The sequence below is a fragment of the Barbus barbus genome (assembly GCF_936440315.1).
Source record: "Barbus barbus genome assembly, chromosome: 18".
Classification (NCBI taxonomy): domain Eukaryota; kingdom Metazoa; phylum Chordata; class Actinopteri; order Cypriniformes; family Cyprinidae; genus Barbus; species Barbus barbus.
The window spans coordinates 9,401,665-9,429,456 of NC_136746.1; the positions used below are offsets into that span (position 1 = coordinate 9,401,665).

Here is a 27,792-nt window from a genome sequence, read left to right on the forward strand (position 1 = left end):
ACACTGACTCTTACAACTACAAATCAGTGAATACAGTGATTCCTCTGTCGAGGACCGAACTGTATTGAATACGAAACTAAAATCTGAAGCTAGTTCCTGTAGCAATGCACCTATTCAGTGACGTTTCAAGGTGAATACCCAAAGCTCTGCTGTGAGAAGCAGGGTTTGTCGCAGCTCTGTATTTTCTGGGAATTGATGAGTTTATTGTTGTTGTTGAACCTGTCGGTACAGCGCGTTTGCCAGCTCTTTGATTTGCAATACCTGTTATGTGACAAGTGAAGGATAATTGCCAGCGCCAGACTTTGACAAAGAACTCTCATCTCAGGTGAGTGATGGGCTTCGGTGCGATATACGAACATGTAGCCTATAAAATAATTTGAATGTACTAATAGCTACGTTTGTTTGTAAACGTGTTATATGACTAACCTTTAAACGTGTTAGAAGAGCCAGCCGCAGTTGTATTTATGTGCGCGCGTATTACTATGCTTACGGTAATAATGACCAACACAGAGGGAGCGCGCATTCAAGCACTTTTCATTCTAAAAAACCAAAACTGAGATGTAATGATATTTTTCGTTATTTTTTTCTGTTTGTTTTATGTACATCTGCTTAATATCCGTGTTATTTATTGCTGTCTTTGTATCTGTATTAGGACTACTGTATTGTTCTACCTGCATTTCATTGCAAAATTCGTAGAAAAGGAGATATGGGACATTAATCGATTTAGAGGGGGGGATAAAGACCCCATTTCTAATAAGTACAAGAAATGAATGGTCAGTTCTTATATGGGACGTCCCATACTATATTCACACCTCATATGAAACCATTTTACTGCAGCGTTTTCAAGATATGGGACATCATTCGATTTAGAGGGGGGGGATAAAGACCCCATTTCTAATAAGTACAAGAAATGAATGGTCAGTTCTTATATGGGACGTCCCATACTATATTCACACCTCATATGAAACCATTTTACTGCAGCATTTTTGAGATATGGGACATTATTGCATTTAGAGGGGTATAAAGACACCATTCATAATAAATACAAGACATTAATGGTCAGTTCTTATAGAGGACATCCCATACTTTATGAAACATCTCATATGAAACCATTCTACTGCAGCATTTTTGAGATATGGGACATCATTCAATTTAGAGGGGTATACAGACACCATTTCTTATAAGTAGAAAAAAGTATTTTACGAGACGTCCCATACTATATGCACACCTCTTATTAATAATTTTTACTACACCGTTTTGAAGAAATGTTGTATTATTCAACTTCAGAGGGCATCTAATACGTTGAAGAAAAAAATGATCAGTTCATATACAAGACGTCTCATGCTATCTACATACCTCACATGAAACCTTTTTACTGCAGCGTTTTACTGCAGAGTAATGTGCTATTGTCTCATTTCAGTGTCCCAAAAACACCCCATTTCTAATAAGAAGAAATGGACGATCAGTTCTTATATGGGACATCCCATATTTTATGTACACCTCATATGAAAACAGCTTGCTGCAGAATTTTAGAGATATGTAATATTACAACACTTTAGAGGGCTACAAAGATCTAATTTTTGGCTAAGTAGAAGTCATGAGTGGTCAGTTCTTATATGAAGCTATTTTGCTGAGACACTTTAGAGAAAGGTAACACTTTAGAATAGGGAACACTTGTTCACTATTAACTATGACTTTTCCCTCAATAAATTCCTAATTTGCTGCTTATTAATAGTTAGTAGGTAGTTGTTAAATTTAGGTATTGGGTAGGATTAGGAATGTAGAATAAGGTATTGTAGAATAAGGCATTAATATGTGCTTAATTACTACTAATAAATAACTAATATTCTAGTAATATGCATGCTAATAGGCAGCAACTTAAGAGACACTAAAATAAAGTGTTACCTAGAGAAATTTACCATTATATTTTACTTCAAAGGCTTATAGAGAGGTCTAATCTACGTGTAATCTAAGTACAAAAACAGTTGATTCTTATAAGTCATTTCCCATATTCTATACATACATCAGAGGAAAACATTTTACTGTATAATTTTTAAAGTGCATGCTATTATTTCAATTATAGAATTATACAACTGTACATTTATGCTTTCTAATAAGTACAAAAAATCAACAACCAAATCATATAATGGACCTCCCATACTATCTGCACCCCTTATATTAAAACATTTTACTGTAGCAATTTGGAGTTCAAAGTCAAGAAAATTCTCAGACATTGCACAATTTTTCCAGTATTGAAAACTAGAAATATTATTTCAAATAAGTAAAAAAAGGTTATTTCTTCAAACGTACCTCCTACTTTTTCAGCACACCAAATGAGAAGTCTATGTACTGTGGCAGTTTGAAGTTGCATACATCCAAATTCAACAAAGTTCTTAAAGACAGTACATTATTTCTCCAATTTTGAGGCTTATAGAAACATCAATATAAATGTGTAGATAAAAATAATGGCCTTTGCATGCAAGGTACCTCCTACTCTATCTGCACAGCTAAAAGTCACACACTGTCAGAACTGTCACACTATACCTCCCACAGGTTCAGAACACTTAATATGGAATCTTTGCTCTGTAGCAGTTTGGAACATAGCGTATGCCCAGTCTTGCATCTGGAGATCTCACTAAAGGTTCAGCTCCAAACCTAATCTAATTAAGAGTCAGGAACAATAGATAGTTACAGGCAGGCTTGTTGGAGCAGGACTGACACTGAACTCTGTAGGAAGTGTGACGAGCGTCCCGAGTCCACATCAGCGTTGCCCTGGAAACTCACGAGGAGCACTGGCTCACAGCTCATCACGGGCTGATCGGCCACACCTGCCCCTCATCAGCCTGGCCCTATTTAAACAGCGTGCACACAGAGGAAGGGTGAGAAACCTCTCCATGAGCTCACGACCTGACTCTGCGCTCTCTTCTCTTCCCCAGACAGCAGTGTGTGACCGTTCAGCACCGCCACAAGCACCCCACGGACTCACCCGCACCTGGACACAGTTGAGAGCACCACCGCACACCAACCCACCGTCACCGCCCACGTATCTCAGCACTTATTAATAAAATCCACCCTCCGGGGCTTTCACCTGAGTTTTGCTGTTGCGTGTTCCTTCCACCCCGCCACAGAAGGTAGATCTCCTGAAAAAGGATTGGGTACCCCTCATGTATTATGTGCCTTTTAAAAAATAGACAGTGGTTCTACTTCTTTGGTTAAATAGCATTTTGTTGTTTGTTGTATTCAGATGCATGCTATGTCCAGTACACATAGCCCTCTAAATCGAATGATGTGCCATACCTCAAAAACGCTGCAGTAAAATGGTTTCATATGAGGTATATAGAATGGGATGTCCCATATAAGAACTGACTATTCATTTCTTGTACTTATTACAAATGGTGTCTTTATAGTCCTCAAAATGTAATAATGTCCCATATCTCAAAAATGCTGCAGTAAAATGGTTTCATGAGGTGTGCATATAGTATGCGATGTCCTCTATAAGAACTGACCATTAATTTCTTGTACTTATTAGAAATGTGGTCTTTATACCCCTCTAAATTGAATAATGTCCCATATCTTGAAAATGCTGCAGTAAAATGGCTTCATATGAGGTGTACATATAGTATGGTATGTCCTCTATAAGAACTGACCATTCATTTCTTGTACTTATTAGAAATGGGGTCTTTATAGTCCTCAAAATGTAATAATGTCCCATATCTCAAAAATGCTGCAGTAAAATGGTTTCATATGAGGTGTGCATATAGTATGGGACGTCCCATATGAGAACTGACCATTCATTTTTTGCATTTATTATAAATGGTGTCTTTATCCCCCTCTAAATGTAATAATGTCCCATTTCTCAAACATGCTGCAGTAAGATGGTTTCAGATGAGGGGTGCATATAGTATGGGATGTCCTCTATAAGAACTGACCATTCATCTCTTGTACTTATTAGAAACGGGGTCGTAATACCCCTCTAAATCGATTAATGTCCCATATCTCCTTTTTTACAAATCTTGCAATGAAATGCAGGTAGAAGAATATAGTAGGCCTAATACAGATACAAAGACAGCAATAAATAACATAATATTAATAATAACATGAAGCAGATGTACATAAAACAAACAGAAAAAATAACGAAAAATATCATTACATCTCAATTTTGGGTGTCTAGAATGAAAAGCGCTTTGAATGCGCGCTCCCTCTGTGTTGGTCATTATTACCGTAAGCATAGTAATACGCGCGGATGATAATTTAAATCGCGGCTGGTCTGACCGCGGTGTTAGAAGCAACTGTCCTTCACAATACGTCTACTCCGCAATCCCGGATTGGCTGTGCTAATAACACAGATTTAATCTTTAAAGAGTTTAAATTAGTGGTTTTGAAGATTAAAACTAATGTTAAGTTAATGTAATGTGTCATTTTAAACGAATTTATTTTTAGGTCATATTTAGTCAAACATTTATCATGGTGTAATTTCCTCAAAATACCATATTAGCCACTATTGATGTTGATTTCGGTGTTATAAAGGAGATACTTTCTTCATAACTCAGAGACTTCTTTTGGTGTGAGAACCCCGAGGTACAACAACATTTAGCCTGCAATGAGAAAATTCATAAATGTTACATGTAATCATTTAAAGTAGGACAGCATATCAAAGTAATACGTTTATCATTAACTTATACGATACATGTGTTTAAATAGCAGTGTACAGTACAGTCAGTTAACTATTGTGTAGTGCAGTGTAATGACATGTAGGCTACTCCAGAATCAAGCAGCAAATTGGAGTTGTGGAAATGACCTGTATTGTGAAATGATTTTACTTTAAATTTTAAATAGAAACACTTTAAATTGAAACAATGAAAGTAATTTCTCTCAAGCAGAATGAGAAACTTATCATTGTTGATCTTGTTTGTGATTGAAGAAATTGAGTTTCTTGCACAGTCTGGAGATCTCACAATTTACATGGTATCATATGTGAGGTGTGTAGCCTAATTGTTTAGAGATCTGCAGTAGAACTGAGTAGTGCAAGACTCATGAAGGTTTTTTTGGCTGTTTAGTGTATTAATATGAGTTCACATCTTTGTTGTTATGACAATGTATGTCTTCAACACCCCTGTGAAAAACATGCCATGTTGTCAGTAAGCAAAAACACTCCAGAGATCATGATGTACCTGCTGATAGATTCAACAGTTGCATTCTTACACTCGAGTCAGCAAAGTCAAACCTTCTGTTGTGGTTTTGGTACAATAAGTCAACTTTTCTTAAAGTTCTTCGTGCATTTTCTGTAGGCGTGATCTGACTGATGCATGGTCAAATGGCAGAAACTACAAAAGAAGAAGTAGACGGTGGAAATGAGGTTAATGACCCATCAGAATGGGATGAGGATGCAACCAAGGGTTTGAAAAATGGTGGGGAACAGATGGAAAGTCCAGTCAAAGAGAAGAGTCTTGGAGTCTTGAAGACATTCAGAAGGAATTTGAAAGGGTTCAGCCCTAAGACACAGAAAGACAAAAGGTCAGAGAACACAGATGACCAAACCTCAAATTCTCTATCACGACCACCACACTCTCCAAGTAAGTGTATAACCACTAGACATAAAAAAGTGCTGTTGTTTTTTTGTTTTTTTTTTGGTGACAATGGTTCCCACAGTCAGTAGTTTAAGAGGTAAAGCAGAAGTTATGGTATTAATAAAGGAGTGTATACAATGCTGGATTAACTTGGTTTAGCCAAAAGCTGTATTGTACTAGAAAACCTTAAATAATCAAGTGAACTGTTAGCCAAGAAACAGATTCTTTTTTTATATATATATTTTATTGAAAGCTTTTTATGTTTTAGAGAACAATCCCCCAACCCCCTTGCCAACAAATCAAAGGAAAAGAAAAAATAAACCCATATATAGTACAATTAAATATACGTCTCGATAAACATACACCGTTCATATTGTGTTCTCATACAAAAACACATACAGATGTGACACGTGCTGGCAAAATGAGTCACAATGAGCAAATGTTCTGTTGGGGAATAACAGTTAAAACCCAAAGGACCAGGTGTTGTTGAATGAAGACCAGGAGTCAAAAAGATGTGGATTCAATTGAAGGAATTTACTGAAGAAATGGTTTGCAGTTTCAGGCAGAAGTCAGCTTTAACACTCGCACAGAGTTCATAGGCCGCTCTGCTTTACAATACAAAAATCGCCACAATTATAGCCTGACAGAGGTTGCTAATTGCGGAAATGCATCAGTCAGCAAAATTCTGATTGGTTCCAAAACCTAGATAAACTAATTTCCACATATGGACGCAAGCACTTCAAGCATATCTCCAAATGATTATTGCAGGCGTCAGCAAATGAAGGAGACACCTCAGCTCGGATCAGGATGGCGGCAGTAGACAGTCTACTCATCTAACACAGAGAACAGATGCCGACACACACACATACACACAGAGCCCTTATCTGCATCTCAAGGGCATCTCAAGGTATTCTAGCTACTAGCGAGCATCTTATCATATGGTTGGTTACACACTTACTATGCAGCCATCAATCTTGGAGAATACAAATACAGGAGTTCAGGATCTTTAATATCTGTTATTCAAACATCTAAATGTCACAGTTCTCGCCGTCACTCATAGCTCACGTAGATGGTAGGTCATCCTGAACCCTTAGCCTGGCCTTGTGACCCTAGGGAAGGAATACTCAACGTGTGTTCACACATTTTACTCTTACTAACAAAAAGATTACATGCACTCTTTAATCTATATTAATATAGATGGCTCTACTACTTAAGTCAATCATCAAACAATCTGGGAGGTTAAATACTGATCAATAACTTGATTAATAATCACACAAGAAATATTAATAAAATAACTAATATCAGAAGGAAGGATATGGTCAGATCGGCATCAACTCCATCCTCTCCTTCAGTTCAAAAATGAGTTGTTTTTATTTTCACATTCTCCATTAAAAGACCTTCAAAATGATGTATGATTTGACAAAAAATAACCGAGCTACACCCATTTGAAGTCGATAGTCAACAAAGTCAGTTCTGAGAAAGCTCGAGTTAAAGTTTTCTGAAAGTTTCAAAGCAAAGTCACTTAGCAACACTGCATTGTTTCCTCCATTTCCTTTATTAATATTAATTACTATATATAGAATTTTATCTTTGTTATTAAAACTAAGAACAGATGCAAAAAACCACCACCAACAACAACAGAAGCCTACAATGTGAAAGAAACAAATAGTGCATTACTTTTTTTTATTTTATATCTAAACAAAAGCATTCAGCTAAGAATTTTTTTTATTGCAAACAGATTATGTTTGCATGAATAGCCTACTGAATACTGTAATTCTGTGTATCCAGTATGTGTATGTATCGGGATCACACGCTGGCAGAAGCACCTTTATGTGCGTGATTCATATATCAGTCAGTGGCAGCACGAGAAGTGAGCAAAGAAAAAGGTACTTCTCTCAGAAAACAGACAAATAAAGGTCATTTTAGATGTTTAAATACTATTTGGACCATTGGGATCGCTAGACAAGGGCTTAATGAACTATGCATTTTTCACTTTTTTTGTCTATAGCTCAAAATGAATCCCTGCGCATTCAGACTCATTTTGTCAGCACGGGTCACATATACACATACAAAATCATGAAAAAAATATATATATTCCAATAACAATACCTATAAATCGTCGCTAGACGATTATGGGGAAAACTTATTTTTCTCCGATCACTGAATCCTTTTTTTCAATCACGCAGTGTAACTGCACGGCCATTGGTTTGAGCAGTGAAATACAAATTAACCAATGGCTTGGCAGTGGAGCTGTTTGGCTGAATCGAAGACAATCTGCTAGATGATAGCATGTCTCTTGTCTCAGGTGCTCTGCTCCTTTACCATCTGCGGATCCCAGCGACAACAAACTAGGGATGGACGCTGAACTGTTCCGCGTCCTCTCTAAGGGCGTGTTCACACTTGGTGCCTTTTTTGACAAGAAAAAATTGACAAAACCGCTTTTTTAGTAAAATAAAAAGCTGGCAGCGTTTTGGTTACAAATAGCAGCCGAGGGCGTCTTTTGTTCCTATAACAATAGCTGCAAAGGTAGCGTAGCGCTGTTTGCTGCAGAAATGTCGGCTTTTGAAGTTAACGGGGAGGGTAATGTCGGTTCACAACGACGTTTGTGGGAGCGCGACATTATACAGGGAAGGAAACTGTATGGTGCTTCCAATAATTTAGTCCAGGAGCTCCGGTTGGATGATGCACGATTTCATACAACTCCTTGTGCTCCGAAACTAGTATGATCTGTCTACCGGCTACCTTCTCCTTTTTCTTGTTGTTTTTGTTGTTATGGAAACGCCACTCGCTTGTTATTGGTCAGCTGTCAAAAAGGCACTTGACGTAGGGTGTTTTTTTCAGAAAAAGTTAAACTTTTTTTTAACTTGAAAAGATGCTCTGAGCTGCATAAAAAGACGCTGGCAGTGGCCTTTTAAAAAGTGCTCAGGACTTTTTTGAAAACATGGTTTACTCAATAGGATTATAATGTAAAACAGACGCCAAGTGTGAACACGCCCTAAGGCAGTTGAGGAGCTTGGTTTGGAGTGGTCTGCGCTGGAGGAGCCCACTCATAGCCGTCTGGATGAATGGTTCCTGCTGAGGTGCCCTCAGGCCCACGACGAGCTCACAAAATCGTGGTGCGCTCCCTACTTGGCTCACCTTTGAACATCTGCATCATCCACCCTCACCTCCGTTGATGGCACTAAAGAGAATGGCTACGAGAGGCTGCCTCCTTTAGATTAGTCAGTGGCCGTGCACCTCTGCCCGCCCACTGCCATCAGATAGAAAGCCACCCCTCCAAGCCATGCAGGACTGCATCTGCCCTCGCTGGACGAGCACACTCCTTGGTCCCGCGAGGAGTCTCTCCATGCACTCCATGGCTGTGCTCCAGGTCTTTCAGGCCAAACTACTCCAATGCATGGATGAGTAGGGACCTGTCCACGCAGCTTTCAAGGAGCTGCACAGTGCAACAGACCTGGCCCTGCGAGCTACAAAGACGGCAGAGCAGGCCATCGGTAGGTCAATGGCCAGTTTATTGATGCTGGAGCGCCACTTCTGGCTAAACCTCACAGAGATCAAAGAGCCTGACAAGGTCCCTTTCCTCGACTCTCCAGTCTCCTCTATGGGGCTGTTTAGATCATTAAATGCCAAGGCAGGCTCACCTCACGCTGTTGTGGTCTGCAAACACTGCTGAACGAGCTGAATGCCTTCTTTGCTCGCTTTGAGGCACAAAACAGCACCACTGCACAGAAGACTCCACCTCCTCCGACGACCAGGTGATGACGCTGTCCCCGGACAGTGTGAGGAGATCCCTCAGCAGGATCAATGCATGCAAAGCTCCGGGTCCTGACAACATTCCTGGGCATGTACTGAGAGACTGTGCAGTGGAACTCACTGATGTCTTCACAGACATTTTCAACATCTCGTTAAATCAGGCCGTTGTCCTCACATGCTTCAAAGCTACCACCCTCATTCCAGTCCTGAAGAACTCATCTCCATCCGGCTTCAATGACTACCATCCAATAGCACTCACTCCTATTCTCATGAAGTGCTTTGAACGGCTAGTCATGCACCACATCAAGTCTGCACCCCCCGGACCCCTTACAGTTTGCATATAGGTCCAACCGCTCGACCGATGATGCCATCGCCACTGCCCTTCACCCAACCCTCACACATCTGGACAAAAAAGACTCATATGTCAGGATGCTGTTCATAGACTTCAGTTCTGCATTCAACACAATCATCCCTCAACAGCTCACTCACAAACTGGTCCAGCTGGGGCTCAACTCCTCTCTGTGCAACTGGCTGTTGGACTTCCTGACCAAGAGACTTCAGGCAGTATGGGTCGACATTAACACATCCAGCACCATCACACTGAACACTGGGGCCCCCCAAGGATGTGTGCTGAGCCCCCTCCTCTTCACTCTGCTGACCCACGACTGCACACCGTCACACAACTCCAACCTTTTCATTAAGTTTGCGGATGACACGACTGTGGTGGGTCTCATTAACAACAGAGATGAGACAAACTACAGGAGCCGCCTGACCGGGTGGTGCAGTGACAACAATCTCTCTCTGAATGTGGAGAGAGATTGTTGTTGACTTCAGGAGAGTACACACTCAGCATGCCCCTCTGACCATCAACGGTGCGACTGTGGAGAGAGTGAGCAGCACCAAGTTCCTGGGTGTGCACATCACAGAGGACCTCTCCTGGACTAACAACACTGTAGCACTGGCCAAGAAGTCTCTGCGGAGTCTCCAAGTGAGGACCAGCAGACTGAAGGACAGCTTCATACATCAGGCTGTTAAGAAGCTGAACTCCCTCCCATCCTTGCCCCCCCTCCCCTCTTGTACCCCATGCAACACTGAACACTGATACTACGACCCCCCCCAACCCACTTAAAAACTGTGACCAGCACCTGTCACTTGTGCAGCATTGCACTACCTCGATCACTACCTCGTCCAGCATTGACTACAAACTACCTCTTCGGATAGTCTGATAAAAAGACTGTTCTCTCGTCACTTTAACAGACTGATAAGCTCTTCTTGCACTACACATATATCTGCACAGTTTTGTTTTATTTAACTGGCTTGCACTCTATCTGCCATGTGCCTTGTGCCACTTTATCTATCTCTTTCTTTATTTTTTATGTCCTCATTTGTATATTTGTGTAGTTGTATGTACATATGTTTAAACTGTATTTATCTGTATTTGAACGTCTACTGTCAGTGTCTTAAATGTTAACTGTATGCACCAAGGGTCTGAGAGTAACGCAGTTTAAATTCTCTGTATGTATGTGCTGTACATGTGGAAGAATTGACAATAAAGCAGACGTGACTTCACTTGACTTTATGATAAACAGATTCTATCCGACTGTGAGGTATGGAATACATGATTGCAAGCTATAGGGGTAAGAGAGCAGGTCTGAGGGAGTTTAAAGATCTTTCTGAGCTGATACCAAATCTTCAGAGGATTTACAACAATAGGGTTACATTTCTTAAATCTGAAACATATTCTTTTTGTTGTATTTTATTAGACTTTTAATTAGCTGAAGCTCCTTGCTTGTTTCTCTCTTCAGGTTTGAGCAGAGGATCTCCCTCACAATCTTCTCTTCAGTCTCCAAAGACCGAAAAAACTTCTCTTACCAGAACTATGTCAGGTGACCGGTGTTTGCATGTCACTAGATTCACCTCTAGATAAGTGAAATACTGTTTGGGTTATCATGACAGGAAGTGTTGATAGTAAATTTTGCAAACAATGCAAAAGGTTTGTTGATAAAATGTTTTAAACTTTTTGGGAGTTTAAGCTTTAGCTTATAAATCACACCTGCATTTTGACTGAACCTTTTGCATATTTTTACATACAGTATGTAAAAACAAAACACAACAAAACAGCTTACAATATATGGTTATTTCTAATATTAATAAAACTGTTACATTAACAAAGAATATGCCCTCTTGACCTTTATATCCTGTTTATTATATCATTAAGGTATAATATATAAAGTATGAGGAAATGCATAAGGGCACACACCACTGCAGTAGTGTACATCGATTTTTTTTTTTTTATTATAAATATTTATTCATAAAAGGGTTAGATTTAGAGTAGAATTACTGGTAACTAAAAAGAGTTTTACGTGGTCATGTTGATTTTTTTAAAGACCATGTAGCAAATTAGCTCAAAGGGGAATTTTATATAAATAATTATAATTAATTATGATTAATTACAATTATTTATATAGGCTGACAGTAATAACTGTAGCAGAATTAAATTGCCATCAACTGATCTGTCCGTCCAGCGAACATTCAGTGCAAGTTCGTATCAACTCTACGAAAGGATATTTCCTTGGCCACAGGAAATACTTTCCTATTAATGCATTAGATCATGTAGCGAGGGTCAAAATCGTAAAGAGACATTTAATTTGCAAGGCAAAACCAGAAACTCGGAATTTGTGCACACAACTTTTATTAACTAAATACTAACGCAAATTAGTCTAGCAAACAAACAAACAAACAAACATACATAAGTACAATCACTCATACATGGGGAAAGGGCAAATGAGAGTTGATTAATGAAACATCAGGAAAACCAGAGAATGCAGTTATGGATAAAGTCATTTAACCACTTGAGTAAAACCATCAACGACGTTTATAACGTGGTCTATAACTTGTACTAATAACCTCTGTTTCGTTTAGTTAAATGTACAATACTTGCAATGCGTTCTGTCGTGACGAGAGTCTGGAATGCAGTCTCAGATGTCTTAAAGTCTTAATGGTTTCAAGGTTTTGGATTCCTGATCACGTTCTTCCGGGTTGAAGAGCAATGAATACCAAAGATGTTCTGAGGTAGAGATGTTCTTCCAGGTAGAGAGTGGAAAAAGAGCTAAGAAAGAGATCTGCTGAGGTCCGAGGAGCTTTGGTTGAATGGAAAGACAAGGCCGCAAGGCCTGGCACAAAACTTAAAGTGTTCAGAAGAGTTTTAGCTCACATCTTCCTCATCTAACAGAACCGCAGACTGCCGGGGCGTCACTTACGTGAGAGCTTTATCTGCTATAGAGGTCACACCTCTGGGGTGTCAAAGAGCCAATGGTGACTTGAATATTATGAGTTAATATTAACTAATGTTCTATCATAAGCATGCATAAAACAGGATACAGTACACAAGAACATATACAAGAACAGTAATAATATACACAATGACCTAAAGATATGTGTGTTCATTCAAAGAAAGGTTTTTCTATTAATTAATTAGAGAAGAGTCCATTTTTATGGCCTAATGTCTCTTTTTCCTAAGGGAAAATGAAGTGAGTGTTGCCCTGACCGCATTCCCTTGAGTTAATAAAACAAGTGTTATCAGATGGGTTGCCATGGAACCAGGGGCCTGGAGTCATTGACAGACATACCAGCACCCAGTATGTGTATTGGGTGGGGGGGGGGGAGGTCTGTGACCATTTGTTAATCTAATAACTAATTGATTTGTTGATTTGTGTCTGATTGGTCCAAATGCTACAACCATTTGCTCTGTTGAATGTTATACAGAATGACACGAATCGTCTCCAGTAACTTTGTGTTATTCTCAGATTCTGCAGTTGAAATAACAGGTTCACTGGCAAGGAGAGGGGCATTGTTCAGGCAGAGCTTGGGTCTGGGTACTAAAAAATACAAACAAGAACCACTTGAACCTGTCACAGAGGCCATGACTTTACCTGAAGAGCAGACTGAGGTCGTAGATGCTGTGTTGAAGCTCAGAGACACATATACTCTGCCAGAGATACCACCTATGCCTTTGTCAGGTGAGTGTGAGACTGCATGTCCCATCTCTAGGCAGTTGACAAAGGAGTTGTAAACACCATCGTTTCAGATGAAAATGTTTTAGATATTTGGACTGGGCAACATTTTTCTTACACCATTATATTTTGGGTCATTTGCTTTACTAAATTTATATTTAGTTTGCTTAACATCAACATCAAAAATAATCCTATGATGAGGGTTTTTCACAGTATGGGGGCTGGGGCCCATCCTTATCATTTTGTCTGTGTTCCCATAAGACTCAAGCAATGAACTGACATAAAAAGGAATGCAATTAAAAGTAAAAATGCAGTTTAAAATGGGTCCATATAGTATATGTCATGCTGCTCAACAATCCACATATACACTACCGTTCAAAAGTTTGCTCAGCATTAAATTGCTCAAAAATTTACATTTATAATGTTACAATAGATTAAATAAATGTTGTTCTTTTGAACTTTTTATTCATCCTGGAAAAAAGTTATCAGTTTCCACAAATATATTAAGCAACACAACTGTTTTCATCATTGATAATAATTAAAAATATTTCTTGAGCAGAAAATCGCATATTAGACTGGAGTAATGATGCTGAAAATTCAGCTTTGCGGCACAGGAATAAATTACATAGTAGAAAAGTAGAAATCAGTTATTTTATAATTTTTCACAATAATATTTGATAATATCTCAAAATATTGTTTTTTACTGTAGTTTTGTTCAAATAAACGCATAAGAGACTTCTTTCAAAAGCATAAAAAAACTGACTCCAAACGTCAATGTACATTTGCTTTGTCATTTTGCTGAAGAAAAAAAGGGGGGAAGGAACACTATATACTGTCACACTGTCATTTAATTGTTCTATTCCTGTTTTTTAGCACACCTTTCTTGAAGAGGACTTGCAATCAAAGTTACATTTTGTTCAGTGTCTATTTATCTGTAAAGAACATTACAAATGCCGACATTACCCAGACACATCAGAAACACGTTAGTGGCTAATCAGGGATAAACAGAGCATATTACTAATGCTTTTGGAAAACATGAGCTGATGAGGCAGAGATCTAGACAGAGGCATCAGACATTCCTGAATGAAATATGATAGTTGTTGATGCAAGTGTGTTATAGTTCCAGTATCAGGACACAACTCATGCAGTCGTCTGTATACTAATATTTTACTTTTTGTTCTCCTTTTTCTGTTATTTTCTGCAGTAATGGAGATTAACAGACTGATAGAGAAAGAACATTTAGAGGAGGCCTACGTGAATCTACTGTCTCTATGTCTGGAGCTTCAGCGGGAGCAAGCTTTGGATCAAGAAGACTATCCCATCGAACTTGTCAATAAAGAGAAAGACCTCAGTCTGCTCTTTGCCACACTAAGGAACAAAATGTCTGCCATTGTACGTAACTCCATTGTACGTAACTCCAGTGATCTTCCCTCACGTAATAAAGAGCTGCTGGTGTATGTGGCCACCATTATCCTGGAGGAAGAGAAGAGACAGGGAGAGCCAGGAGCGATGCAGGGATGGAGGGAAGCATGGAGGGATGCGGTACTAAACGGGGTTCGAGATACACTGAAGAAAGTTCCTCTGGACAGCTGCGAGCAGAACACTTCCTGGCTGGCAGTGCATCTGGGGCTTGTGGGTAAAGATGTGAAGGAGGATTTGGAGAGAGTGAAGACTGAGCTTCTGAACTCATATCCAGCAGACTTTAATGTGTTTGAAACCTATGTGTCCTGCCACCATGAGGCTGTAGTAGAGCATCTGAAGAGACTCCTGGAAAAGGTGACAGAGCTAAAGGATTACTACGCTCTTCTAGATTTCATTATTCATCGCTACCCCAGGTGAGGTTTCCTCAGTTTAGATTTAGTTTTTCTAAATACATCATGTCAATATAACTTAAAACCCTTTTTTGATATTGATCAAGCAAGCATACTGGTTCAAACCTATATGAAGTATATTTTTATGAGACACAAAAGCTGATTTTTTGAAGAATACCCAGGCTGTTTGTTCCATATTATAAAAAGTGAATGGGAAACTCAGGCTCAAATTTGGAAACATTAGAAAACACCATTAAAGTATCATAAAAATACATATTCCATTATTTTATTGACAGTACCATTCAGAAGTTTGAGGTTGGTAAGAATGGTAAGAACTTTTTATGTATCTTTAAGTCTCTGTAACACCAAACCAGCAAAGGGAGCCCTCACCTAAGTACTGACTGCATGCCGCTCTCTCTGTTTCCTCTACTGACACTTCCTGTTTGGTGACTTTATAAGCCGGATACTGAGCACATGGCAGATTGCGAAGTATTTCCAGTTTACCTGCCTTACTGAGGGGTTTCCATTGTTATTTTCTGATTGACTTTCTGTGTATTACTCTGCCTGATTATTTCAACTTCTGATTTCCTGGATTTTCCCCTTTGCTCTGTTTATCTGATTGGACGGAGGTTTGTGTTTGAGCTCTCTGCCTGCCTCCTGACACTCGTCTTTTGGATTGCCCCTGTGTTGGTTAACGGATTCAACTGTTACTCTGGTTTTGACCCTTTGCCTGACTTTACATTTCTGTCTACTGCAAATCCTTTTAATAAACTTCTGCGAATGGATTCAAGTTCTGCCTCAGTGCCATCCTTACAGAATACTTTGTCTACGATGAATCCAGCAGAAGTTTCAAATTTGCAGACGGCGTTCGCTTACCAAAGTGAACTGTTAAAGGGCTACCAGGAACAACTCGTTAATCTTCAGTCAGTCAATGAACACCTGACTCCCTACATCCGATCACTTCCCCGACACCGAAGACGGTAAGCTTGGCTCTTCCCGATAATTTTAATGGATCTGCTGAGCATTGTAGAGGCTTTCTTCATCAAGTAGAAATTTATCTAAATCACCAAGGGGAGAAGTTTGCATCTGAAATGGATAAATGTGCTTTTCTAATGACCTTGCTGCCTAGAAAAGCGATCGATTGGGCAGCTGCAGTTTAGGACACCGACCGATGTTTGAGAACCTCCGTCGATTACTTCATCCAACAACTTAGGGAGGTTTTTGAATATCCTGCTGGAGGAAAGAGCGTAACAACACAAATTCTGCATACAACGCAAGGGACCCACACTGCTGCTGATTATGCTGTTGAATTCCGCACTCTTGCTGCTCAAAGTGGATTTAATGATGTATCTCTCAAAGCTATTTTCCAACAAGGCCTCACCCATGAACTCCAGACCGAACTAGCTTGCAAGGGGGAGGATCTTTCGTTCCCAGACTTTGTAACACTCACCATAAAGATTGATAACCTAATGAGACAAGCCCCGAAACGAAGAGTCAACAGAGGAGCTCGATATGAACCATTGATTTCAACCCAAAGTATTTAGCCCTTTGAAGCCACTCCCAGTAACGAGCCCATGCAACTTGGTAGAACTAAATTACCTGAAGAAGAAAGAATCCGACGTCGACAACTTCAGTTATGCTTCTACTGTGGTTAGACAGGTCACCGCTGTTCCGGATATCCCCACAAGCGCCAAACTACACAAACCGTAAATATTGACCATTACTTTCTTCTAAATAAGTCGCTTCTACTTCCTGTTTCCCTCAAGACTGATAATGCTTCTCTTAAATTTACAGCAATGATCGACTCTGTTGCAGCCCTCAATTTAATCAGTAGCAGCCTCCTCAAGAAACAAGCCATAGTAATTTTAATCAAGAATCCATAACCCTGTATGTGGTCAACTCATCCCATCATGAAGTTATTCTCGGACATCCCTGGCTCTCTACGCTTGACCCTGACATCTCCTGGCATTGTGGTGAGCTTCGTCGCTGGTCATCTTTCTGCTTCCATCACTGTTTGACTGCTCAGCCCCTACCATGTCTCACTACCAGTATTGAAAGCCCTGAGACCCATAAGACAGTAAACATCCCCTCTTGTTATAACGATCTATCAGAGGTGTTCAGCAAGTCCAGAGCCACACAACTGCCACCCCACCGTCCATGGGACTGCGCCATCGATCGACTTCCCAATGCCATGCCACCCAAAAGCAACGTCTACCCACTGTCAAGAACAGAGAGTCAGGCCATGGAGGAATACATTGAGGACGCCTTGAGTTCAGGTTTCATCTGTTCGTCCACATCACCAGCTGCAGCAGGCTTCTTCTTTGTGGAAAAGAAGGACTGTGGACTAAGGCCTTGCATCGACTACAGAGGATTTAACAATGTAACAAAGTTCCGCTACCCATTTCCCTTAGTACCCTCTGCCCTGGAACAACTACGTGAGGCCACTATCTACACCAAGCTAGACTTAAGAAGCGCATATAATCTGATCAGGATCAAGGAAGGAGATGAGTGGAAAACTGCGTTCCTCACCACTAGGGAAATCAGGTCATGCCCTATGGACTTGCCAACTCACCAGCCGTGTTTCAGTCCTTCATCAATGAGGTTTTCCGAGACCTGCTTAACTAATATGTGATAGCTTACATAGATGACATCTTGATATACTCCAAGACTGAGAAGGAACACATCACCCATGTGAGAACTGTCCACAAACGACTCCTTGAAAACCAGCTATACGTCAAAGCAGAGAAATGTGAGTTTCACGTCAAACAAACAATCTTCTTGGGATACCACATCAGCCACAAAGGAGTAAAGATGGATGAGACCAAAGTCAAAGCAGGCACTGAATGACCACAACCAAACACTATCAGGGAACTCCTGCGATTCCTTGGTTTTGCCAACTTCTATCGACGCTTCATTCGAAATTATAGCCTGGTCTCAGCTCCTTTAACTACCCTTCTCAAAAATAACCCCAAGAAGTTACAATGGACAGAGAATTCCACAAAGGCCTTCACGTCACTGAAGGAAAGATTCACGACCGCACCCATCTTGAAACATCCTGATCCCAGCTTGCCCTTCGTGGTAGAAGTCGATGACTCGGACTGTGGAATCGGAGCGGTCTTATCACAACGCCATGGTCAACCAGGCAAGCTCAGTAGCAGCCTCTACAGGTTAGCTTCCCTGTGCATTCTTCTCAAGGAAGCTAATGGCAGCAGAGCGAAATTATGATGTGGGCAATAAGGAACTTCTTTCCATGAAAGCCGCCATGGAAGAGTGGAGACATTGGCTTGAGGGCGCTATTCATCCATTTCAAGTTATCACTGACCATAAGAATCTGGAGTACATTAAGAACGCCAAACGACTCAATCCACGTCAAGCTCGATGGGCCCTATTCTTCACTCTATTTCAATTCACAGTCACTTATCGGCCAGGCAGCAAGAACAGTAAGGCAGATGCACTTCCCAGGCGGTACAACCCATATCCCGAGAGCTCATCCCCAGAACCTATCCTTCCTTCCTGAGTGGTCATAGCTCCTGTAACCTGGGATATTATGGAGGAGCTACAAAGAGCCCAACAGAATGAACCAACTCCAAATAACTGCCCCCCAAACAAACAATGCGTCCGTCACGACATGCGGCCACGTATCATGCAATGGGTCCACACTTCTATCAGCACGGGTCATCCTGGGATCTCTCGTACTCTCCGTCTCATACAAAACTCCTTCTGGTGGCCATCCATGACCAAAAATATCACCACTTACGTCAAAGCTTGTCAAGTCTGTGCACAATCCAAGACACCCAAGGAATTGCCATCTGGACTCCTCCACCTACTTCCCATACCACAACGTCCCTGGTCTCACCTCTCCATTGACTTTGTAACCGACCCACCCCCCTCCAATGGCTTTACTACTATACTGGTTATCATCGACCGATTCTCAAAGTCCTGCCGGCTAATTCCCCTAAAGGGTTTACCCACATCTATGGAAACAGCGCTAGCTTTGTTTAACCACGTCTTCCGAGTTTATGGCCTACCAGAGGATATAGTCAGCGACCGAGGCACCCAATTTACATCCCAAGTTTGGAGAGCATTCTGCAAACACCTTGATATCAATGTGAGCCTCACGTCAGGGTACCTTCTTCGGTCCCTGCTGTGGACGAGTGGATACAGCGTAGTGAGAGGGTGTGGGACAGTGCTCACGTCTGCCTCCTGCGGGCTGTATGAACACAGGCGTTCCAGGCAAACAGGCGACGGCATCCACACCCTCCCTACCAACCAGGACAACGGGTTTGGCTCTCCACGAGGGACATCAAGTTGCGGCTGCCCAGCAAGAAGCTCAGCCCTAGGTATGTTGACCCTTTTAAGATTCTCAAACGTATTAATGAGGTCAATTACCAGCTTGAGCTTCCTACTAACTATCGGATCGCTCCTTCCTTTCATGTTTCCCTCCTCAAACCCGGATGCTGACCCCGGGGCTGAAACCCTAGAGCAACCACCACCCTTGGACATTGATGGGGACCCCACTTACAAGGTGAACATGTTGCCGGATTCAAGGAGGAGAAGGGGTCAGCTCCAATATCTGGTGGACTGGGAGGGCTACGGGCCTGAGGAGAGGTCCTGGGTAGCCACCCGTGACATTCTGGATCCCTCTCTTATTGAGGAGTTTCACAGAGCCAAACCCGATCGACCAGCACCCAGACCATGGGGACGGCCACGTAGAGCCCCAGGAGGTGCTCCTGGAGCACCTGGTTTGGTGTTACAGAATCCTGGATTCTGTAACACCAAACCAACAGAGGAGGCCCTCACCTGAGTACTGACTGCATGCCGCTCTCTCTGCTTCCTCTACTGACACTACCTGTTTGGTGACTTTATAAGCCGGATACTGAGCATATGGCATATTGCGAAGTATTGCCAGTTTAACTGCCTTACCGAGCATTTTCCATTGTTATTTTCTGACTGACTTTCTGTGTATTACTCTGCCTGATTATTTCGACTTCTGATTTCCTGGATTTTCCCCTTTGCTCTGTTTATCTGATTGGACGGATGTTTGTGTTTGGGCTCTCTGCCTGCCTCCTGACTCTCGTCTTTTGGATTGCCCCTGTGTTGGTCAACGGATTCAACTGTTACTCTGGTTTTGACCCTTTGTCTGACTTTACGTTTCTGTCTACTGCAAATCCTTTTAATAAACTTCTGCAAATGGATTCCAGTTCTGCCTCAGCGCCATCTTTACAGTCTCTTATCAAGGCTCCATTTTTGGATAAAAAAATACAGTAGTATTGTGAAATATTGTTCAAATTCTATTTTAATATATTTTAAAAATGTAATTTATTCCTGTCTTCAGTGTGACTTTATTCATCAGAAGTCATTTTGATATGCTGATTTGCTGCTCTAGAAGCATTGCTTATTATTATCAGTGTTAAAAACGGTTGTGCTGATTCTTTTTTCTGAATTATTGGATGAATAAAGAGTTCAAAACAAAAGGTTAGAAATGATCGTATCATTTCCTTTCCGGGAAAAACAAATCCTATGCCAAACCTCTGACCGGACGTATATAATTAAGATCTTCTGAAGCCATATAATAGCTTTGTCTGACAATTTTTCCGTTGTGGTTTACTTAAACACCACGTCAGGTTTTACCTCAACGCATTTGATCTGAGAACCAATGCATTTTATGTCGTTGACATCAAACCCGGGGTTTTGTTTGATTTACATAACTCATTCACATAAGCCAATCAATAAACCGACCTACTGCATCAGTCAGAAGCTCCAAACATCCACATCTCAAATCGTGAAAGGTCTAGTGGTCTCATGAATGTGTTTTTAAAAGCCCCGTATACAGCTGTGCCTCAGTGTGATAAATTGCTCATCGTGATTTATTCCAGTCTTCAGACCTTATATGGATACTCGTTTGTGATCCAGTTGATGACATTCATTGTGATTGTACTACTACTTTAAAAGGTTATGATTATGGCTTTATCTTAAAAATGCATTTACTCATGTACCGGAATTTAATTTATCTTTCCATAGTGAGAAGATAATGGGAAGCAGCTCTCTGCAGCCTGAGTTGAAGGAAGATCAGAGAGCGTTGCCAGTGGACAAAGATTTCCTTAATCAGATAAAAGACAAATACTGTGCTCGCTTACAGGTAGTTAACATTGTCATTGTCAATGCTAGAAGCGAGATCGTACTGACAATGTGGAGTCAGATAACTGAGTTTCTGAATTCAGTCAAATCTGTGCTTTTGATAGGCTGACATGAAAACATCACTGAACCGAATTATTGACTTGGAGAATGAGGAAATGTGGAAAGAAAAAAGAAAACCAGTGATCGATGAGGGAATCTACAGCTCACACATTGACATGGACATCTGGACGGTAAGACAGCACACTTTCATAATTAGCTCACCTTTCCTTGGTTTTAAATGGAAGTCAAATGAGCATTAAAGAAAAGTCCTTTGATTTCCCATTTATATGGCCACAAACTGCCCTGTATTGCTTTACCAATAGAGGGCAGTACAGGGCATTTATATAAACTTATAGGGACCCCAAAACCTATTAGGAAAGTTATGCTGCCTTCACATGTTATCTGAAATTTCCTGCTTCCCATTTATGAAGTTGTAATTACGAGTTTGCCATGTTTAAGTGTTTTGTTGTCAGAATGAATAGGAATCATGGAGGAAACGGGTTCATTCTTGCCTATTTCTTGGGGAAATCTTATTAAAGTATAAATATATTTAAGATATTAAACAATATTGAATGGATTTTGAATAAAGTATAGTGTCTTATTCATTGTTGCACTATTGTATACATTCACCATGCCACCTAGAGTCATCTTGCTGTCGATTCTGAAGTTTCAGTCAAGTAAATGCTGTTTTCACTGAGTAAAATATACACAATATGCATCAAAAGATTATTTATATGCATATACATGATGTTTTATTAACAAAGTTTGGGAGCAGCACGTTCAGATAATTAACCTGATTAACACGAGAAGAGCACGATCAGTAATCAGCCCAATTAAAAAGATAAGAGGTGTGTATATATACACAGCAGACTTACCTCTGTTCCTTGACAGTTCTCTCCGCCACCCCTTCTCCACACTTACAACTATTCCTATATTAACCTGTAGGGGGAATGCTCTGGGTTCGGGTAAAAATTCCGAGCCCAGAGCCCTCCCCTCAGACAGCACGCATAACCTTTACTCTGTTTATTATATGTAAGTGTGAACTCGTGAAATTATTGTAATGGCAAGAAAAAGCAATGTAGAAAAATTAATAGAACTTAACAGCAATGGTTTCCTTCTCCTTAAAGTTTATGACCCACCACCCGGCCAACTCGGAAACACTGAGTCAAAATTATTTTCCTGATTATTTTCCAAAATTAAGTTTCCTGGTCATAAATGTGAACTGAGAAGCTGTTCATGTCTAATTTTTGTCTTGGAAACTCGTATCAGTAAATATTCTGATAGCACATAGAGGCAGCATTAAGCCACTGTAATGTTTAGATTTTTTCACTTTTCATGTAAATAATTTCACACAAAGAAGTTTGTTGAGTTTTAAATGATAAAATGTTTGTGGAATGTTCATAGTACTGATCTATGTTATTGTAAAAAAGTAAATTCTAGCATCATTTGTGTGAAGCTGCCACTTAGTTTCAGTATTTTTAAAGTCTAATTCAAGTGCCCAAATCTTTTTGTGGACACTGTGATTAAAAACACAGCACAAGGTTACAAAAACACATTTATTTTGTTTTCTTTAGCATATTACAGGGCAGGTACAAGGATCCAGAAGAATTGATGTGAACCTTGAGCAGAAGGTTGTGCGTTCCTGTTTGGAGGAAATGAAGACCTTTCCAAAACGGTTTGTGATAAAGAACTAATATGCTACTTGGAAGTCAGTTTTGTAATTCTATAACTCTAAAAGCTTCTGTAGTCAGTATTTTTTGTACAGAGGACAACTATTCAAGTTTATTTTACCTAACAGCTGTTATATCTTTATGTGCTAATTTGACAGTTATTATAGGAAAACAAAAAGATTAGCATGTAATTTCCGGGTTTCTTTTTGCCATTCATATGACACATCTTTCCCATAGACTTGATCAAAACTACATTCCATGAAACACATTTCCATGTTTATTTCCCCTCAATAATATCCGACTAATTAGATCATTTAGTATTTAATTATATTTGTTTGTGTGTTTTAATTCTCTGTATGCCTGACTGTGGTTATTTGTCTCTGTAGGTTTGAGTCAGCGTTTGTTGAGTGGAGCAGTCCTCTCTCTAACTCCTCTCTCTGGGCAGAGTATCACATCAGCTACATCAACAGCTTTAGTGCCCTGAAGTAAGTCATTTACACAACACAGTGCCCAAAAGTCACTTGTTTGGGAGGAGCAGAAATAATATATAGCCAGCTGCATTAGTTCTAGATCCATTATTTCACAAGCACCCATTCAGAAAGATTTTGTGTTTCCAAAGCCAGGAGGTCTTTAATAGAATGAGAAAAGCTATTTGTAACATTTACATTTATATTGATGGAAGAATTTTCATTTGATATTCTAATCTAATCATAATCATAATCACTAGGTTTAGGTGCCACCTGTTTTTGAGCGAGTCGTTTTAAATACCATGAATAAATCAATCAATCATAACAATCAGTCACGTGATTTCTAGGAATATGTGCTACACACAGTAGAGGCAGTCAGGCCGTTGGCAGGGGAAGTCCCTGACAGCGGGGAATGCCTGAATGATGGATGCATTGGATGTGTGTCTCCAAAACTTAAACCAAAGACCTTGGGCAATTCTAACTAAACATGAGAAAATCATAAAATTAAGAGATTTTAGATGTGAATGCATTATTGATTATTTCTTAAATATTACGAAGCAGAAAACATGGCATTACAGTACAGTTTTATAATGACACATTCATCCTCTTGTCTGCTTTGTTGTTAGGCAACCTGAAAGCCTTAAGCTTATTAGCTGTAATCCAATCCATTTGCCAAATGTGAATCACTACCAAAGGTTTGGGGTCACTAAGATTTTTTGTTAAGATTTTTTAATGAAATTAATACTTGTATTCTGGATAATAGTTTACACAAAAAAACACACAACAGTTTTCAGTGCTGAAAATAATAAGAAATGTTTCTTGAATTAATAAGAAATTATTTGTATGCAGCAAATCGGCATATTAGAATAATTTCTGACTGATCATGTGACACTGAAGACTGGAGGAATGATGCTGAAAATTCAACTTTGCATCACAGGAAGAAATTATATTTTTCAATATATTAAAATTGAAAGAATTTATTTTGAATTACTTTACTGTAAATTTGAAGTAAATGCAGCTTTGGTGAGCATAGGAGACCTTTTTCAAAAAACATAAAAAAATCTCACAATCCCCAAAGTGTATAATGGTAGTGTTACACTATAGTGTATACACATAAATAATTATATCCAGGTGAATGCATTTGTATGTGTTTCATGTTAGTGAACTAAATTATTTTGAGGTAAATGTTGGTGTTACTATTACAATGCTATTATGATTTCTGGGAGCATAAATGAATGTAACATTACTTAGATTACTTACAGAAAACATCAAGTGGTGAGCATGTCAGTATACAGTCCTTTCTAGAATTCATCTTTGCATATATAGATTAAGCAAAAAAATATAAGCAAGCAAATATTGTTATTCTACTTTTTATTTTACAACTGTACTGTACATAAGGTGGACATAAAGAGCAAAATACAAACTGCAAACAGAGAAAAACACATTTTATAAACTATTTAGTTAAAGCTGACACTACAGTACTACAAAACATCATCATTTCAATGTTTTTTCCTCCAGAGAGCACATGGAGAGCTATAAAGACACCTCCCCGATTCAGCTGGAGCTGGTTCAAAAAGAAATAGATAGACTGACCACCAGTTTGAGTCAAGCTGTGATGGAGAACTTCAAAAAAGATGTCGAGGTGTGAGCTTCTGAAATGCTTTTATGAAATATTTATTTTAATACAAAGCAATACTACATATCTGCAGGATTCTAGAAGTAAATAAATCACTGAAGTATACAAATAAATCTGTGAATATGTGACTGGAATTTAATAATGAACTGAACGTATACGTTTGATAGTGGAGTGAGTGAATATTAAGTATTGAAGAGCTTCTGTTTGTAGCCCTTCCTCAGGAGACAGATGACAGGGAAATGGTTTTCATTTGATGAAGACTTTTTACAGTTGATCGACAGAACTAAGACTCTTTCTGAACAGAGCAAGTACATGACCCCAAAACATAAACAGGTGAGAGTGCAAACAGTTTGTTCCATTAATATACTCTAATGTAACCACTCTGCTACAGCTTGAGAGTGCAGTCATTTTTTTCCACTGTCTCTTTTTTAGGCTTTCGTGAATGAAGCTCACTTTTTTGTGGTGAAAGAATATGTATCTCAGCTGATGAAGAATAACTACTTGTGCAAAAACAGGAAGAATGAGACAGCTGCTACTAAGATCACAAAGCAGTGGGAGGAACTGAAGGAGATCTTCCAAGATATGGTACAGTCTCTTAATGCAACTCTGTACAGCTGTGCTTTTCATCAAAACATCCTAACATGTTCCTTACGTATCATTTTTTGTAGAACTCCTCCTTAGATTGGCTCCATCCAGTCGGGAACCAGCTGAGCAATATCATTGGGTGCAAAAAAAGTGAAATAAAACGTAACCTAGAGCCATTAGTTGAGAGCTATCCAGATATCAGGTGGAAGTCATATTACTTGCTGTAGATTGGCCATGTCTGTTAATGTAAGATTGCTCATTTTACTTTAATGCAACAAATGTTTTACTCATTTCAGGAAGGGTCATCTCTCAGCTGTGCTGTACTTCCGAGGAATTACAAGGGGCAGGGAAAAGCATACTATACTACAGCGGCTGGCAGAGCTGAAACAGGAAACAGGGAATCCTGGGAATAGAGAGCAGGCTCTCTTTAGTGAGATTCAAGCAGCGGTTAACACAGACTGCCTGGCTGGTACACCCTTCTCCTGTCTGTCCTTCATTGTACCGGACAGCTAATGCACTTCATTTGATTTGAAGTGGAAATAATCATTGCACTGTTTGAAAGCGACCATATGTCTAATGTATGAGCAATAAGGAATGGTTTTATTACTCTATGAATCCTTCATGGTTTTGAAACATTGCCTTTTTGGGGAAAAAAGATGAGGTAAAGAGGGGGCTAAAACTGTTTTTAGTGTGTTGGGATCATATGTATGCCATTGGTTCATGTTAATTAGTAAATAATGATCAAATACCACTAGGCCTTGAAATGTGGTATTTCTAGATGCCACATCCTAGTCAAGAAGCTCTCTCAAAAATGCGTGCCAGCTTCAGAAATCCTCTACAAACTACTGTAGGCACACATTCAATGTTAAATTGATGTCTTTCTGATTTTCTTCACTCAGAAATTGCTTATTACCGCTGTAAGTAGTAATTAAGTAAAATAAGTTGTAAATGTTGTGAACCCTATCAAAACATATTCTCTGCACCACCAGAGATCTCTATAAACAACAAACAGCAGTGCACTTTTCGATATCTACATGCATTATTATTCTTAATTACTGATCAGTTTAGTATTTTATCCAAAACATGACTCTCCGTTTTTAACAATTATTATGTGAAAAAGCTCATTTTGTTTTAAATGAATTTTCTGGATTTTAAACTTGGACTGATTTTTGTTTGGCCCTCTAGCGGTTGAAGCGTAAACCTGCACACTACTTGCGGAGGAACATTGTTGTTGTAATTATGTGAGTTGTGCTTCGGCTCAGCGCGGATGAATCTGATGGTTTGAGGCCATGCTTTTACAGATGACAATCACTTTATAGCTACACAAAACTTCCCACGCTCCAGTAAATAAATAAATAAATACATCTATTTTTGAAAGAAATATCAATATGTGAAACATACGTCTTGAGCAGGAAAGCAGCTTATATACTTTTTGTAAGTTTAAAAAGCAATGCTGAAATTATTGCTATTCATATCAGGTAAGGTAAAACGGTGAACACTATTAAATGGCAAATAGACTGATGAAGGTTATCAGGTTTAACTAGCCATTGTTAATATTAATAAAAACGTAGTTTTGTAAACCAGGTTTGTGTTTTATTACGAGTACTGTCATTTCCCCTTGTGCTTGCAAACTCTTTCAGTTCAAGGTCTATTTGTTGCGGCTTCAAGCTCGTAGCAGCTGAGTACCTGACCTTCTTTCCCCAGTTATGATGGACTGACTGACTACTGTATGCAGTTTCGACAGCTCTACAACATTAATAAATACTATGCCTATTGTGTGATTCAAACCTCTCGGAAGCTGAATTTACGATGGACTTGCTCATTATTTAAATTGTGTTCATTTTGTACAAAAAAGGGTAGCCTATCCACCTTTTTCATAACGAGCGCATTTTAGATTATTTTTTGAAGTTGCACTCAAAAGGACTGAAACAAATCATACAAATGTGACCCTGGACCACAAAACCAGTCATAAGTGTCAATTTTTCGAAATTGAGATTTATACATCATCTGAAAGCTGAATAAATAAGCTTTCCATTGATGTATGGTTTGTAGGACAATATATATTGGTCAAGATAGCCTACAACTATTTGAAAATCTGGAATCTGAGGGTGCA

At 39.5% G+C, this 27,792-nt stretch overlaps 1 protein-coding gene across 2 annotated transcripts; it reads left to right on the forward strand.

Moving 5' to 3' along the window:
• Window positions 1-119: 119 nt before the first annotated feature.
• Window positions 120-27,458, forward strand: LOC306883948 (exocyst complex component 3-like protein 4). Of its 2 annotated transcripts, none has more exons than XM_079439490.1 (14): window positions 120-325; window positions 5,289-5,573; window positions 11,126-11,206; window positions 13,127-13,339; window positions 14,538-15,168; window positions 21,166-21,283; window positions 21,387-21,512; window positions 22,896-22,996; window positions 23,378-23,476; window positions 24,977-25,100; window positions 25,305-25,427; window positions 25,527-25,679; window positions 25,763-25,881; window positions 25,976-27,458. In XM_079439490.1, the coding sequence occupies exons 2-14, from the start codon at window positions 5,303-5,305 to the stop codon at window positions 26,190-26,192; spliced, it is 2,376 nt and encodes a 791-aa protein (XP_079295616.1). In that variant the 5' UTR covers window positions 120-325; window positions 5,289-5,302; the 3' UTR covers window positions 26,193-27,458. The 2 variants fall into 2 exon arrangements, with proteins under 2 accessions (XP_079295616.1, XP_079295617.1); XM_079439491.1 differs by lacking the exon at window positions 120-325 and adding an exon at window positions 2,937-3,131.
• The last annotated feature ends 334 nt before the right edge of the window (window positions 27,459-27,792 follow it).

Coding starts and splice junctions, on each gene's coding strand:
- LOC306883948 (XM_079439490.1), top strand. CDS start 5,303: ATGCATGGTCAAATGGCAGAAACTACAAAAGAAGAAGTAGACGGTGGA. Junction 11,207..13,126: donor TCTTACCAGAACTATGTCAG/GTGACCGGTGTT, acceptor TGTTATTCTCAG/ATTCTGCAGTTGAAATAACA. Junction 25,882..25,975: donor GAGAGCTATCCAGATATCAG/GTGGAAGTCATA, acceptor TACTCATTTCAG/GAAGGGTCATCTCTCAGCTG.